This window comes from Macaca fascicularis, chromosome 14, assembly GCF_037993035.2.
Source record: "Macaca fascicularis isolate 582-1 chromosome 14, T2T-MFA8v1.1".
NCBI lineage: Eukaryota > Metazoa > Chordata > Mammalia > Primates > Cercopithecidae > Macaca > Macaca fascicularis.
The window spans coordinates 101,226,434-101,243,605 of NC_088388.1; the positions used below are offsets into that span (position 1 = coordinate 101,226,434).

The 17,172-nt window shown below is 38.3% G+C and overlaps 1 protein-coding gene across 27 annotated transcripts in view; it reads left to right on the plus strand.

Moving 5' to 3' along the window:
- The window catches only part of YAP1 (Yes1 associated transcriptional regulator), a 124,965-nt gene extending 108,518 nt beyond the window's left edge, over positions 1 to 16,447 (plus strand). For all 27 annotated transcript variants that reach the window (XM_005579447.5, XM_005579451.5, XM_005579444.5 and 24 more), the window contains 3 exons: positions 6,636 to 6,766; positions 10,510 to 10,622; positions 12,732 to 16,447. In XM_005579447.5, coding sequence (XP_005579504.2) covers positions 6,636 to 6,766; positions 10,510 to 10,622; positions 12,732 to 12,970 — 483 coding nt within the window. In that variant the 3' untranslated portion in view covers positions 12,971 to 16,447. The remainder of the gene's footprint in view (positions 1 to 6,635; positions 6,767 to 10,509; positions 10,623 to 12,731) is intronic.
- The last annotated feature ends 725 nt before the right edge of the window (positions 16,448 to 17,172 follow it).

The following is a 17,172-nucleotide window of genomic DNA, read 5'->3' on the forward strand; positions in this document are numbered from 1 at the left end:
TAAATAGTTTGACAAACTTTCAAAACTTCGGAAATAAGTTACAGGAAATTCAGCCAAAATATAATCATGCTTCTGTTCTGTATTTCAAAGGTCAAATAGTTTTTTCTAACTGAAGCAAGTATTTTTAGCCATTTTCTTCTGTAATAATAGAAAAATGTGGTAGCTTTTCCCATTGAGCTTGTAAATCTTAGCTAATCTGGGACACATTTGGAGTCAGAGCTATCTGCGCTATAAGTAAAACTAAGGGTCCCAGTTTGTTCTGGAGGAAACTTTGCAGGGTGGTTCATAAAAGAAAACAAGAGTTTGCCTGCTTTATTTAGTGGACTTTTATGGAACCAAGACCTAGCCATAAGCCATTGACTCTTCTTACATTTCCCTCCTCTCATGTAAGAAGCAATATAATTTCCCAGAAGGCAAAAAAGATGCTAAGATCATGTATTTTTGGTAGTTAAGGTATTTTGGCCTTACATAAAATTGATGCCTTGATCCACATCATTTACAAAAATAATGAGAAAGGCAGTAAAAGTAGTCAGTAGTCTGGAAACACTTAGAATATTTTTAGGGTTTTTAAAATTTTTTAGAGTATCCAAGAGAAACGAAAGCATGTGTCTACACAAAGCCAAAATGTAGAAACAACCCAAATGTAGAAACCACCCAGATGAACAGATAAACAAATGTAATATATTCCCACAGTGGAATACTAGTTAGCAATAAAAAGGAATGAGCTGTGTGGATATAATATGAATGAATCCCGAAGTTATCACACTAAGTGAAAAAGTACATGCTGTAAGATTTTATTTTAGAAAATTCTAGAAGATACCAACTAATCTATAATGACAAAAAGCAGATCATTAGTTTCTGAAGGTTGAAGTAGGGGAGGTGAGAAGTAGTGGGATAAAATTTTAAGGATGATTTTTCTTTCTTTCTTTCTTTTTGAGACCGAGTTTCGTTTTTATTGTACAGGCTGGAGTGCAATGGCGCAATCTCAGCTACCACAACCTCCACCTCCCAGGTTCAAGTGATTCTCCTGCCTCAGCCTCCTGAGTAGCTTGAATTCAGGCACCCACCACCACACCCAGCTAATTTTTTGTATTTTTAGTAGAGACAGGGTTTCTGCGTGTTAGTCAGGCTGGTCTCGAACTCCCAACCTCAGGTGATCTGCCCACCTCAGCCTCCCAAAGTACTGGGATTACAGGTGTGAGTCACTGCACCTGGCTGAGGATGATTATCTTGATTGTAGTGGCAGCTTCACAGGTGTATACACATTTCAAAACTCATCAATTCATGCACTTTAAAATTTATTGTACATCAGTTATCGATCAATAAAACTTTTCAGAATTTACTTGGAATATCTAATCACCTGTAACTGAAAGTTTCAAAACTCAGCTGAGTATTTATACCTTTAGTATGCTATCCATAATCTGCATATATGTTGTTTGTATCATTGGCCTTGTTACATTATAGAGTCATCGCCTAGGGGATTGGTTCCAGGAATCCTCACGAATACCAAAATCCTCAGATGCTCAAGTCCCTTGTATGGATACTATTCGCGTATAACCTACATACATCCTCCTGTATACCTTAAATCATTTCTAGATTACTTACAATAATACAATGGAAATGCCATGTAAAAGCTGTTACACTGTTATAACTGTATTGTTATTCTGTATTGGGAATAATGGCAAGAAGAATAGTCTGTGTATGTTACGTACAGACACAGCCTTCCATTTTTCTTCTCGAATATTTTGATCCATACTTGGTTGACTCCATGGATATGAAAGGGTGACTATATTTGTTTTCATGCCAAATTCTTCCCTCTTTGATTAATAATACACTCTCCTGCCACCAGTAAGTAAAGTGTCTTTTTTTAATTGATTCTTTCAAGTCTAATTTAGGTGAATCCTTAGGTTAGTTACTCTTAGTCATGGCTCAAATATAGGTTTAATGAGAAGAGTGTTTCCATAGCCCTTCAAAGGGTCAGATATCTCCTTAGGTAACATAGAATGATTTTCCTGCTTACTGACACCTCTAAGTTATCTTTCTTTATAAATCTGCATAGTTGGTTCTGTAGTGTGTGCTGACATAGAAATTCAGTTGTTAAATGAAGTAAAAAGTAAAAATTTCATGGCTTTTAACATACATAGTGGCCAAATTCAAAGCGTCAAAAACATGGAGAGTCTAGTCTACACAGGATACTAGTTTTAACCTAATAAAAGTCAATTTTATTTAAAGGCTAAAATAAAAAGTTATAAAAATAATATGAAATTTATAGCCAATTCATTTATTTTAGTTATGACTTACAGGTTAGTGTTATATATTTGTTTTGTGCCTCAAATATGAGCATACCTTCTCTGACAAAGCAAATGAAAGTCTTTAGGATATTCTCAAATACTCCCATGTTTTGTCACAGAACCCTAGCCATCAGCCTCATCTGGAGCCTATAATTGTATTCATTTTAAAGTTTATTGTTAAATACATCCTCGTATTTTAGGAGCAATATAGATTCTTCAAGGAATTATAAGTTGTTTTATGCTCCAAAGTAATCCATTCACTCTGCCCTCAGTGGGCACAGAAAAAATAATTACAATATTGTGTGATAAGTGCTGTGTTCAGGGTGTTAAAGACATGACATCTTTGTGTCTAATCCAATCTCAAGATTGAGATGGGATTACCACGGAGAGTATCTTCAAGAAGATAGTGCCTTCACCAGGTCTTAAATAATATAGAAGAAAGGCATGGTGTTGAGAGGATGTGTCCTCCCACAGACAGACTACAACGAGTGTAGTATCATTGTTTTTAAAGTCACTTCTCACTTTGTAAGAAGAGCCTGGGGAAGTGTCAAAAGTAGAAGATAGAAAAGAAATAAGAGGGACCCCCATAAGACTGCAAGAAAAGTTAAAAAGATGATGAGTGTAAATGAAGTTACTTTTGAGGGGAGCAGGAAGAGGTGGCAAGAGGGGCCAGAAAAATCAAAGATTATACCTGATGGCCTGTTTTTTTGTTGTTGTTGTTTTGGGTTTTTTTTTTTTTTTTTTTTTTTGCTTGCTTGCTTGCTTGTTTTGAGACAGAGTCTCGCTCTGTCACCTAGGCTGGAGTGCAGTGGTGCGATCTCGGCTCACTGCAACCTCAGCCTCCTGAGTAGCTGGAACTATAGGCATGTGCCACCATGCGCAGCTAATTTTTTTGTATTTTTAGTAGAGACGGGGTTTCACCACGTTGGTCAGGCTGGTCTCCAACTCCTGACCTCAAATGATGCGCCCGCCTCGGCCTCCCAAAATGCTGGGTTTACAGGCGTGAGCCACCACACCTGGCCGATGGCCTCTCAATGTTCTAATGTAGATGGAAAAGAAATCGACATGGACTTCACTGGCTGGGCATGGTGGCTCACGCCTGTAATCCTAACACTTTGGGAGGCCAGTCGCTTGAGCTCAGGTGTTCAAGACCAATGGGAACAACATATAGTGAGACCTTGTCTCTACAAAAAGTTTAGAAGAAGAAAAAAAAAAAGAAATGGACTTCCCTGAATAGGGGCTTGAGAGAGTATGCCATATTTGGAGTAGTGACCATGAGGATGTGAGAAAGAACTGACCAGGAATGAAACAATAAATGATACTAAGGGTCCATCCAAAACCAAAGACCATTAATTTGTAATGATAACATTCTGGATAGTTGTGTGGGGTTTTTTTGTTGTTGTTGTTGTTTTTCCTTTTCCCTTAGCATTTCTCAGCAATCTCAGTATAAAAACGGAACAAACACACTTTGGCATTGCTTTGGGGTTGGGATTTGCTGGGCTGAGTTAAAATTCTATGTATATCAGGAATCTAAAAGGTGCTTATGCTGTTTTGAATGATCAGTCCTGAATTCAAGCTTGTAGGGAAGGAGGGAAAAAAAATAAGATACCAAAAGAGAGCCAATAGACTAGAATAGTAAGGAGAGATGGGTCTGGAGTCTCTGAGGTTGGAGGGCGGGTAGAGTGGACGTGAGTTTATGCAGGAACTGGTTAGAAAAAATGTTGTGAGAAAGTAGGATAAGTGCATGTAAGATTTTTGGGAGAGAAATTTCTAAGCCAGTTCCAGGGTATGACTGACAGACTTAATGATTGAAATACAATGATGAAGTGGTCAGTATCATTTCAGTGTAAAGGCGATCCCAGCATTTCAACAATGGGTTATTATATGGGTTTTATGTGTGGATGTCATAATTCCCATGTGATAAATGCAGTTGGAATGAAGTGAAACGCTGATCGTCGTCTCAAAACATGACTTAAGATTTTAGAATTGGTTTGGTTTCAAATAACAGGATCTTAGTGGCTGTGCAATGGGTGATTGAGTGGAGTGGCTGTGCAATGGGTGATTGAGTGGGGTAGAGATGAAGGTCACTGGAATCCAGAAGGTTCAGGAAGCTGTCGGGTTAAGTGAATTGTCCATTTAATACTGAAGCATGTTAAGAGGCATGGAGAATACTTGGAGTGGCAAGAGACTTTGACCAGGCTCCAGAATTCTCCCGTATATAAGATGGAGTAACGAAGAGATCAGTACATTTGAGTGCAGGAAGCTGTTTGCCTTGCAGGGAAGATGGGCAAACAGTTTTGGCATTTGGCCAAGACCCTAGGTCCCCCAGGAGGACATTGGGGATTGTTTTTTTAATGTATAGGATTGAAAAGAAAAGGAATTTTATTGATACTGTTAACAAAATATTAAATAGAAATTTGTGATATAATGTGCCTCTTTTTAATGTATAAATAACAAGATCTAAAGCTAGGTGCAGTGGCTTACTTACACTTGTAATCCCAGCACTTTGGGCAGCTGAGGCAGGTAGATCATCTGAGCCTGGGAGGTTGAGACCAGCTGGGCAACAAGGCAAAACTCTGTCTCTACAAAAATACAAAAAAATTAGCTTGGTATGGTGGTGTGCCCCTATGGCTGTAGCTACTCATGAGGCTGAGGGCAGGAGGATTACTTGAGCCTGAAAGGTCAAGGCTGCAGTGAGCTATGATTGCACCACTGCATTCCAGACTGGGTGACAGAGTGAGACCCTGTCTCAAAAAGATTGGGAAAAAAAAAAAATCTAGAAGCACATCTTATAACATAACCACTGCAACATTGAAATAGCACTGATCACAAATGGTATTTTAAAATATTTGCAGCAACTACGATGTGATACGAAAACATCTGTATGTTCTATTGGTGAAAAGTTAGGTACAGTGAATACTAATGGTGCATACTACATTGGAGAAAATGTTGATAAAGTTAGCGAAAATTAATGTATAATTGTTTTTTTTAACCCCATCCAATTTTACCCCACTTCAGAGACTGAATTCTGTCATGGTCCACTGGTTAAGCAACTCTGGTTTAAAGGATGGTATATCCAGAAGGCATAAACCTAAAGAAAAATAAGTGGTATTTGCATGCAGGAGAATTGTAGCTGAGCAGTGGCAGCGTAGAGCTAGGAGAAGCTTTCCATACTTCAGGACCCCATGGCTATTGTGGAGGTGAGGGCTGGAGATGGTGGGGCTGTGCCTTAGTGAGCAGACTTGACTCAGAAAGCTGTGTGGAAGGATGAGGGAATTAGGCCAGTATCCTTTGTGATAAAAAACTGTATGTATTCCAAATCAAACCCAAAAAGTAGAGGGAAAGGAAGCTGATGGTGTAAGTAAAGATGATGTTTACAATAGGTGGAGAAGCACAGTGAAAATTCTTAGGAGGGTAAGAAACAGTGAACAGATAGAGAAAAAAGACAAGAGTAGTAATGAGGGTGCTAGGGATGGGTCACAGTGAGATGAACCGTTTTTGAGGTTCTAGGCAAATACAGGCTGAAACCTGGGATGTTTGGAAACCCGTGAAGGCAGGCATTCTGGAACCATCAGAGTAGCAGCCCACGGCCTTTGCTCAGGCTTCCAGGGAGAATCCTGCTGAGAAATTGTTGGATGTCCCTGAAGACATTTTACCCCATTTTAAATATTATGTTTGTGGTGGAGAAGCCCTGGGCTTGTGTTTTTACTTCTGATGTCTTTTTTTCATTTTCCTCCTCTCTCCCTGCTAGAGAATAGAACATATTCTATCCAGCTCAGGATAGAAAAACCTGAAGTCAGAATGAGACATTTAATAGCAAAGTGTGAAATAGTGTTGGGGATTGGGGAAGGATTGGTGTCTTATAGGAAAATCATCAGATGCTATTCTTCCTACTTTTTTTTTTTTTTTTTTTTTTTTTTTTTCCTGTGGGTTCCAAACACAAAACCATGTGAGAGCTGGTGAGTAAAAACAAACTTTAAGAATTACATTTTAAAGGCCAGACTTGCCATTCTATAATAACCCAAAGTAGGATTTGGGAGTGTCTGCCACAGTAAGGAAAATAACAAAATGAAAACAAAGTAGCAAAACGTATATGGGGGAGTGGGGATTAATATAACTAGACAGACTTTAAATATATGTAACTTAATTTTTAGTCATTTGAAATGGATAGAAGAATTAGGTCATTTTGATTGGGGAATGTATTAACTTTAAACTAGATGTTTTTAATCTGCTTTTAATCTGTCTGCACAGTTACTCTGATGAACGTTTTATTTCTTTAAACCTAACATTAAATATGTTAATCAGTAGATTGATTCTCTTTGGCTTTGCTTTATTTTTAATTAGGAATTAGCACTGCGTAGCCAGTTACCAACACTGGAGCAGGATGGTGGGACTCAAAATCCAGTGTCTTCTCCCGGGATGTCTCAGGAATTGAGAACAATGACGACCAATAGTTCAGATCCTTTCCTTAACAGGTTAGTGAAAGTTGCTACTGATGAATGTCTGAAAAGGATCATTGCTTTAAAATCATTCTGCTTAGTGCTTGTAATAGTTATTTGGAACATCTGTGTGGGCCAGAAACCATAGCTGTAAATGAATCTCTCTGTAAATGGCAAGTACATGCAGAGTTGAGGATTAAAAGTTGTCTCCTGTGAGAGGAAGTGAGCTGTTCAGACTTGTACAAGGGATACTTATTCAAAGTCACAACGTGTTTGCTTCTGCCTTTACTGTTGACTAACAGTTACTTAAAATTACAGAATCACGAAGGAACATGTGAATGTCAAAGGCATGAATTGCATGTTAAACCTATTTAGGATTGCATTGTAAGGATCACTGGAAGGAATTTTCCACATAGCTATTCAACCTAAAATGTTTTACCCAGCAGCACTGTAAGGCCTCATGTTCTTACGGGCTATAGTCCAAGGAGATAAAGTGTAAGGTTGTGCCTCTTTCAAAAATGCATTAAGATTAACGGCAGTATTTGAAAATAACATAGCTTAGGGATGCTTCTTAGTGAGTTACCACAAATCCTGGGTTTCAGACAGATTGCAGTATTATATAAACTGCCATTTTGAAGTCTGTAAGCTGAAACAGGTCATATTCTTTGCCTAGGAAGTCATTTAAGATTAAGATTTAACTAAAATTAATTCTTCTAGGTTGTAAAATATCTGTGGAGTTTCAAACTTTTTAAAATATGGGGATACTTTGCACTTTGGATTCCTTTTCTAATCGATTTAAATAACACACTTTCTTAAACACCTAAAGGTATTTTGCACTAGGAAAACTATTGCATCACCTTTTCAGTTCTCACCAATTAAATTGGAAACTTAGTAATTCCAAGAGAAAATATCTTACCCTGCTAAAAATATTTAGTGCAATAGAATTCACCATTTACTCAGTTTTTAAGGTTAGTGCTGGTGGCCTAGTTGGAAGGTTTGATTTTGAAGGCCACCTAAAATGTATTTTAAGTTTGTATTTACTCTACTGACATTTCTGTCTAAAAGTAAGTGTATTTATGTAAGATTATAGTTCTAGACTTAAACTGAGGCTAATTAAGAGAGGCATAGCCTCAAAACTTTATTTCCAACAAGGAAAATTTCATCTCCATGTAAAATTTCATCTCCTGTCTTATTGAAGGACCTATATTAATCCCAGGGATAAAAATTAGAACATCTTAAAAATGGATAGGCTGCATATCCTTCTGACAGTCACTTATGAAGTTTTTTTTCTTAAAACTTTTGATGAGAGCTGGGCTATAATTTGAGATTCTATTTTCTGGGAATATCAGAGTGGCAGATAATCAATGTTACTAATCTAAGGGCAGAATTATATATGCATTATCTGCAGTACCCCCAGTTTCTAATAATAACATACATCTGACTTTGGCTTTTTTTTGTTCTTTAAAAAAAAAAAAAAAACTCTTGGCTATGGTGGCTCACGCCTGTAATCCCAGCGCTTTGGGAGGCCGAGGCGGGTGGACCATCACCTGGGGTAAGGAGTTCGAGACCAGCCTGACCAACATGGTGAAACCCCGTCTTTACTAAAAATACAAAATTAGCTGGGCGTGGTCACACATGCCTATCATCCCAGCTACTCGGGAGGCTGAGGCAGGAGAATCGCTTGAATTCAGGAGGCGGAGGTTGCGGTGAGCCAAGATCATGCCATTGCACTCCAGCCTGGGCAACAAGAGTGAAACTTCGTCTCAAAAACAAAAAGACAAACAAAAAAAAAACCTCTTGATGGTTTTTCTCTTGTTTACTATTTGATTTATATATATTCCTTAAGCTCTAAATACTTTTTCCCCCAACTTGCCATGGCATTGACTCTTAGTAGTAACGCAAACTTCCCTTATCTCCCTTTTACTTTTGAGATCCCTCAAAGCTCACTCAGATGTCCCCCTCCATGAAACCTTTACCCTTTACTTTCAAGCTCCTTGTTTGTTGTGAAAGTACTGTGCTTACATAGTTCATATAGCCCCTGTATATGATTCAGTAGTATATTTGTTCATTTCCCTCCTTGAAGTTGTGAGTCTCTCACAAAACATTGTTTGTAGGTGGTGGTGGTGGTTAACCTCGTTATCCTCAAAGCCTAGTTTAATGCCTGTCATGTAGTAGCAGATGCTCAGTGAATGTTTATTGAATGAGTGGGGCCTGTAGGAGGTGAGGTTCTGCAGGGAGCAGTTCCTCGCCAGGAAAATGGCCCTGTAAACTCTGTTCTCAGGAATGCCCATGTGCTTCCCCTGTGGTTTGGAATGAACTCTGCACAACTCTGTAAGTTCAGCTATTCAGTAATAGACTAAAATGTCTGATGTGCGTCCCATGCTTAGCAGCCGAATAGAGTGATGACTAGGACCAGGCTCTTGTCCCAGATCAGGGCACGCAAAATACAAACAAGCCAAATACTGAGGCCTTCTCATCCATGGCTGCATTGTATATCAGTGGTCTCAGAGGCAAGTATGTGTTTTCTTGGATCTGTGTGAAGCTTTTGAGCATTGGCAAAATCTGGCAGAAGCATTAGAGTAAACCAGTGATTGCAGTATATAGAATGAGGGGAGAGAAAGAACAAGGCAAACGCATTGCATCATTTAGGGAAGGCAGTTGGGGTACTGACTGAGCTTGTAGCCTTGAGCAATTGTTAAACTTGTTTTTATTTTTTAACTTTTATGTAAGTTAAATAGCTGCTTTTAAATGTACAAGCTATAGAGAAAGTTAAAGTTCACACATGTACACAGACCATTGAAGAATAACAGCTGCCTTGATTTTATGCTTTTCTCCAAGATTTTCTAGAGTTAGTAGAACTGAGAATTTTCTAGAGTTAGTAGACCTCAGTGAATGCCCGCTGATGTCTAGATGCTACCAGCTTAGGAGAGTGTTCTATTTATCAGAGTAATGGATATTTACCATACATGAATGTAAATCTGGGAAACCTTGCTTAGTCTAAAGTGAAAATCTGTGTCGGGTCATTTTATTTTCAAGGGATGTGCCTTGCAGTTTTTTGTCTTGCTCTTTCTTTAACTGGAGCTATATGATCTCCCGTTTCCTTTCGTACTAAAGTGTTTGAGGGTTTTTCCTCCCCCGCCCAAACACAGAAGCAAGGAGATCAAGCCATGAGTATTCTTATCTTATCAGCAGTGACTCATCTATTTTGGTTCAGTCCTAAAAGGAATTCTGGTGGTTTATTTGGGGTTGATTTTTCCTTGGCTTATGTTCTCTGCACAAGAGCTAGGAATTTAACTTGAATCTAGTGCAGACCTGTCTCCTCGCCCACCTGGAGTTTGTGTTTTGACCTCTCTGTCTGTGCCACCACCACCTGGAGAATTGAGACCTTGGGACAAGTAAGTTGTGTGGGTTCCTCCCCACCTCCAGATTCAAATAGTATTACAGAGAGGAGAATACTCATGCAGAGAATTGTCTGCCAGCCAGGAAAACTAACTGGGGGTACCTTTTTTTGTCCCTTATTGTCATCAAGCACAGAACCTTAGGAGAAATCTTGGCTCTTTAGGGCTGCTAGCTTCAATTAGGATTAACTTGTCTATTTCACTTCATAGCACAAGCCCTGTCTACGGCCCTGAGGGAGGGGCTTGTTTCAGACATTGCAGAGCAGGAATTTTCACTAATCCTCTTTGAGAATTATGTTGGTACTCAGCAGGTGTTTATTTTTACCTTGAATTGATTTTTAAAATTTTTTGTGTTGGTCTTTAACTGTCATGTTTTTGTAGTGGCACCTATCACTCTCGCGATGAGAGTACAGACAGTGGACTAAGCATGAGCAGCTACAGTGTCCCTCGCACCCCAGATGACTTCCTGAACAGCGTTGATGAGATGGATACAGGTTGGTATTCTTTATTCCTCTTAGTAGCCTGACTTACAGTCGGATATGTTATCACCAGGTCTAATAAGGTATTGTAAGCAAAGATTATTCAGAAGAAAACCAATTAAAATCCTGTAAATTCGAATTAAATTGAGCCTGCTTTGTCTCTATATGGTGATTTGTAACTGGTATTTTCCTAGTTTAAAAAAATATGTATCATGAATTGGCCGGGTGCGGTGACTCATGCCTGTAACCTCAGCATTTTGGGAGGCCAAAGTAGGCGTATTTCTTGAGCCCAGGAGTTCAAGACCAGTCTGGGCAACATGGTGAAACCCCATCTCTACAAAAAAATACAAAAATAAGCCAGGTGTTGTGGTACGTGCCTGTGGTCCCAGCTACTCAGGAGGCTGAGGTGGGAGGATGGATTGAGCCCTGGTGATCACACCACTACACTCCATCCAGTTTGGGTGACAGAATGAGACCCGTTCTCAAAAAAAAAAAAAAAAAAAATCATAAATTGGATATATTAGCTCTATTTGAATAAAACTCTGGCAGCATGACTTACATTAGCATGTTGATCTTAATTGGCAAGACAAACAAGTGCCCGTTAGAACATCTCTCTCCTTATTATGGATTTGTGTCCTTAATTTTGAGAAATGTCTACATGTTATTCAGTGTTTGTTTTCATCTTTTCTCTTAAGAGTTTTTGGTCCACCTTAGGTGTTACGGGGCTCAGGAAACCAGATGGGAAAGACTAGGAGGTGGGGCCCACTTACTTTATTAGAATAGTTGCAGAAGGCCAGGTGTGGTGGCTTACACCTGTAATCCCAGCACTTTGGGAGGCCGAGGTGGCCAGATCACCTGAGGTCAGGAGTTCAAGACCAGTCTGGCCAACATGGTGAAACCCTGTCTCTACTAAAAATACATAAATTAGCCATGTGTGGTGGTGTGCGCCTGTAATCCCAGCTACTCAGGAGACTGAGGAAGGAGAATCATTTGAACCCAGGAGGCGGAGGTTGCAGTGAGCCGAGATCACACCACTGCACTCCAGCCTGGGTGACGGAGCAAGACTCTGTCTCAAAAAAAAAAAAAGGAATAGTTACAGGGGTCTTGCAGGAGCTAAGAAATACCTGCCTCACAGGGATAATTAAGGAAGCATTTCTCCTGTGGCTTACCTGGCAACCATTGCCTTAAACTTGACAACTGCCAGACTGCATGAATTGGCAGGGAAATGAAGCTGTTCTTTAGCTACCAGCTCTTTCGCTAACTGCTTCTCTTCTGAAAGTGTTTAGCAAGGCTTTTGTGCCTGTACTCATCCAGCTCCTGGCTTTGATGCTTTCTAGAATCCACACTACCCCCTCCTCTCTGCTTACCTAGATTTTAAATCATCCTTAGGAGCCACTTCAAACCCATTTCACACACAACACTTTTACTTCTCTAATCTGTATTTCTCTCTTCTCTAGATCCCTATAGCACTTAATGATTTATATTAGTTTTTCTGAAAGTATGTTCTATTGAAGCTCTGAGGAATGTTAATGTTGTCATATGCAAAAAAGGCTCTGTGGCGGAGTAAGTTTGGGAAACCTAGAAGCAAGGCTAAGAAGATGTATTTCTTCAAAGCCCTCTGGGAAGCTTGTTTTGCTGTTATGAAGGTGCATAAGGGTGGAATAAAGTATTCATGCAGTCCTTTTATTTTAATGTTTCCCAAAGTGTTTTTAAGACCAAGGAAGTTCTATACCACTCGTTTTTATGTTTAGTCTTATTATGGTGGTGCTTATCTGGAAGACAGGGTAGTGATGCTGTTGTGTTGTGTTCTTGTTCTTTCTCCCCCTGCTGCATATAATTTTTCAAGGACTTTTTTATTTTTTTAATGACTCCCTTTAGTGCTCAGCACATAATAGCAATCGAGCTGTTATTGGATATCTGAACAAATGTTGAAGCAAAAGTAAACTCGGCATTGTTATCTTGTTACCTGTGAGTTGTTCGACCTGATACAAATTCTAGGTATCAGTTTAGGTCAGTCAGGAGCGCTTTTCTTTCCCTGTGCATTTCTGTATGCTCATATGATACAGCCCTGATGTTAGCTTTTCAAAAAGGACTTTGTTATCTCTCTGTGTGTGTTTCCACTAGGTGATACTATCAACCAAAGCACCCTGCCCTCACAGCAGAACCGTTTCCCAGACTACCTTGAAGCCATTCCTGGGACAAATGTGGACCTTGGAACACTGGAAGGAGATGGAATGAACATAGAAGGAGAGGAGTTGATGCCAAGTCTGCAGGAAGCTTTGAGTTCTGACATCCTTAATGACATGGAGTCTGTTTTGGCTGCCACCAAGCTAGATAAAGAAAGCTTTCTTACATGGTTATAGAGCCCTCAGGCAGACTGAATTCTAAATCTGTGAAGGATCTAAGGAGACATACGCACCTGAAATTTCCATAAGCCAGTTGCAATTTTCTGGCTAATACAGAAAAAGATGAACAAACGTCCAGCAAGATACTTTAATCCTCTATTTTGCTCTTCCTTGTCCATTGCTGCTGTTAATATATTGCTGACCTCTTTCACAGTTGGCTCTAAAGAATCAAAAAAAAGAAAAAAACTTTTTGTTTCTTTTGCTATTATAACTACTGTTCATTTTGGGGGCTGGGGGAAGTGAGCCTGTTTGGATGATGGATGCCATTCCTTTTGCCCAGTTAAATGTTCACCAGTCATTTTAACTAAATACTCAGACTTAGAAGTCAGATGCTTTATGTCACAGCATTTAGTTTGCTCACCAGTTGTTTCTTCAGCTGCCTTTGGCCAGTGGAAAAACATGATTTACTGGTCTGACAAGCCAAAAATGTTCTATCTGATATTAAATACTTAATGCTGATTTGAAGAGATAGCTGAAACCAAGGCTGAAGCCTGTTTTACTTTCAGTATTTTCCTTTCCTCCTAGTGCTATCATTAGTCACATAGTGACCTTGATTTTATTTTAGGAGCTTATAAGGCATGAGACAATTTCCATAGAAATATATTAATTATTGCCACATACTCTAGTATAGATTTTGGTGGATAATTTTGTGGGTGTGCATTTTGTTTTGTTGGGGTTTTTTTTGGTGGGGCGGTGGGGGGTGTTGATTGGTTGGTTTTGTCGGAACCTAGGCAAATGACCATATTAGTGAATCTGTTCATAGTTGTAGCTTGGGACGGTTATTATAGTTGTTTTGGTAAAATCTTCATTTCCTGGTTTTTTTACCACCTTATTTAAATCTTGATTATCTGCTCTCTCTTTTATATACATACACACACCCAAACGTAACATTTATAATAGTGTGGTAGTGGAATGTATCCTTTTTTTAGGTTTCCCTACTTTCCAGTTAATTTTTAAAATGGTAGCGCTTTGTATGCATTTAGAATACGTGACTAGTAGTTTATATTTCACTGGTAGTTTAAATCTGGTTGGGGCAGTCTGCAGATGTTTGAAGTAGTTTAGTGTTCTAGAAAGAGTTATTACTATGGATAGTTCTAGGGGAGTGCTCCATGCCCTCTGGACATACGATAGATATCTGATGAATTGGAAAGCAGCAAACCAGAAATGGCTTTATTTTAACCCTTGGACTCCCTTGGACTAATTGACTCCCTTGGACTAATTTTTAAGTCTCTGTTGGAAATCACTGAGTAGGTTCATAATGTGCATGACAGAAATAAGCTTTATAGTGGTTTACCTTCATTTAGCTTTGGAAGTTTACCTTTACCTTAGTTTTGGAAGTAAATTCTAGTTTGTAGTTCTCATTTGTAATGAACACATTAACGACTAGATTAAAATATTGCCTTCAAAATTGTTCTTACTTATAAGACTTGCTCCTACTTCTATGCTGAAAATTGACCCTGGATAGAATTATAAAGTCATGAGTTAGCTGGAAAAGTGATCAGATTAATAAATGTATATTGGTAGTTGAATTTAGCAAAGCAATAGAGATAATCATGATTATACCTTTATTTTTACAGGAAGAGATGATGTAACTAGAGTATGTGTCTACAGGAGTAATAATGGTTTCCAAAGAGTATTTTTTAAAGGAACAAAATGAGCATGAATTAACTCTTCAGTATAAGCTATGAAGTAATAGTTGGTTGTGAATTAAAGTGGCACCAGCTAGCACCTCTATGTTTTAAGGGTCTTTCAATGTTTCTAGAATAAGCCCTTATTTTCAAGGGTTTATAACAGGCATAAAATCTCTTCTCCTGGCAAAAGCTGCTATGAAAAGCCTCAGCTTGGGAAGATAGATTTTTCCCCCCCAATTACAAAATCTAAGTATTTTGGCCCTTCAGTTTGGAGGAGTGTAAAAGTTGGAAGTAAGAAGTTTTATTTTAAGTACTTTCAGTGCTCAAAAAAAATGCAATCACTGTGTTGTATATAATAGTTCATAGGTTGATCACTGATAATAATTGACTCTAAGGCTTTTATTAAGAAAACAGCAGAAAGATTAAATCTTGCATTAAGTCTGGGGGGAAATGGCGACTGCAGATGGAGTTTTAGAGTAGTAATGAAATTCTACCTAGAATGCAAAATTGGGTATATGAATTATATAGCATGTTGTTGGGATTTTTTTTAATGTGCAGAAGATCAAAGCTACTTGGAAGGAGTGCCTATAATTTGCCAGTAGCCACAAATTAAGATTATATCTTATGTATCAGCAGAGTAGCTTTAGCTTAGGGGGAGGGTGGGAAAGTTTGGGGGGTTGTGAAGATTTAGGGGGGACCTTGATAGAGAACTTGATAAACTTCTTTCTCTTTAATAAAGACTTGTCTTCACACCTTGCTGCCATTAAAGGCAGCTGTTCCTAGAATTTCAATCACTTAAGTACACCCACAACACAATAATATGGAGGTCTTCATTTCCCCTCGACTTTGATTTGCCCAGTTATACCTCAGTGTTGTAGCAGTACTGTGATACCTGGCACAGTGCTTTGATCTTATGATGCCCTCTGTACTGACCTGAAGGAGACCTAAGAGTCCTTTCCCTTTTTGAGTTTGAATCATAGCCTTGATGTGGTCTCTTGTTTTATGTCCTTGTTCCTAATGTAAAAGTGCTTAACTGCTTCTTGGTTGTATTGGGTAGCATTGGGATAAGATTTTAACTGGGTATTCTTGAATTGCTTTTACAATAAACCAATTTTATAATCTTTAAATTTATCAGCTTTTTACATTTGTGTTCTTTTCAGTCAGGGCTTCTTAGATCTACTTATGGTTGATGGAGCACATTGATTTGGAGTTTCAGATCTTCCAAAGCACTATTTGTTGTAATAACTATTTTCTAAATATAGTGCCTTTAAAGGAAAAATGAACACAGGGAAGTGACTTTGCTACAAATAATGTTGCTGTTTTAAGTATTCATATTAAATACATGCCTTCTATATGGAACATGGCAGAAAGACTGAAAAATAACAGTAATTGTGTAATTCAGAATTCATATCAATCAGTGTTGAAACTCAAACATTGCAAAAGTGGGTGGCAATATTCAGTGCTTAACAATTTTATAGCGTTGGTACATCTGAGAAATGAGTGCTCAGGTGGATTTTATCCTTGCAAGCATGTTTTTATAAGAATTGTGGGTGTGCCTATCATAACAATTGTTTTCTGTATCTTGAAAAAGTATTCTCCACATTTTAAATGTTTTATATTAGAGAATTCTTTAATGCACACTTGTCAAATATATATATATAGTACCAATGTTACCTTTTTATTTTTTGTTTTAGATGTAAGAGCATGCTCATATGTTAGGTACTTACATAAATTGTTACATTATTTTTTCTTATGTAATACCTTTTTATTTGTTTATGTGGTTCAAATATATTCTTTCCTTAAACTCTTCTTTGTTGTTTTTAACAATACTTAAAACTTTTTTTTTTTTTTTTTTTTTTTTTTTTTTACTTCTTAATGGTCTTCGAATAGAACAAGAACTGGAAATAAAAGGTGATCAGAGGAAGACAGGTTAAACTTAAGGTTCGTTTTGCTTTAAGTTAGGCTTGGCATTTGGAGCTTTTGAAGTATGGATATATACAATTTTTTAAACTTTGTGTTCTTCACATACACCATCCTCATCAATGGTAGTGTCTAAGCAGAATTGTGTCTGCTTCATTCTTAAATGACTTCACTACATGTGACAGCACAGAGGAAACTGAAAACGTAAGAAGACAGCACTGTCTTTCAGAATGGCCTTTGGTTTTACTTATTTAATATATTCTCTCAGGCCAGGCAGGCAGATCACCTGAGGTTGGGAGTTCAAGACCAGCCTGACCAACATGGAGAAACCCCGTCTCTACTAAAAATACGAAATTAGCCGGGCATGGTGCCACGTGTGTGTAAACCCAGCTACTCAGGAGGCTGAGTATATATATATATATTCTGTTCTATTTTGGAGGTCATGAGAGAATATATATATTAGTAAAAAGCATTACTTATTGGCTTATAAATAAAAACATTTACAAATTGAAGTGGTGGGTCCTGACCTTTCAATAAGAAGTAGATTTGAATATCTTTAAAGATGGCTGGGCGTGGTTGCTCACGCCTGTAGTTTCAGCATTGTGGGAG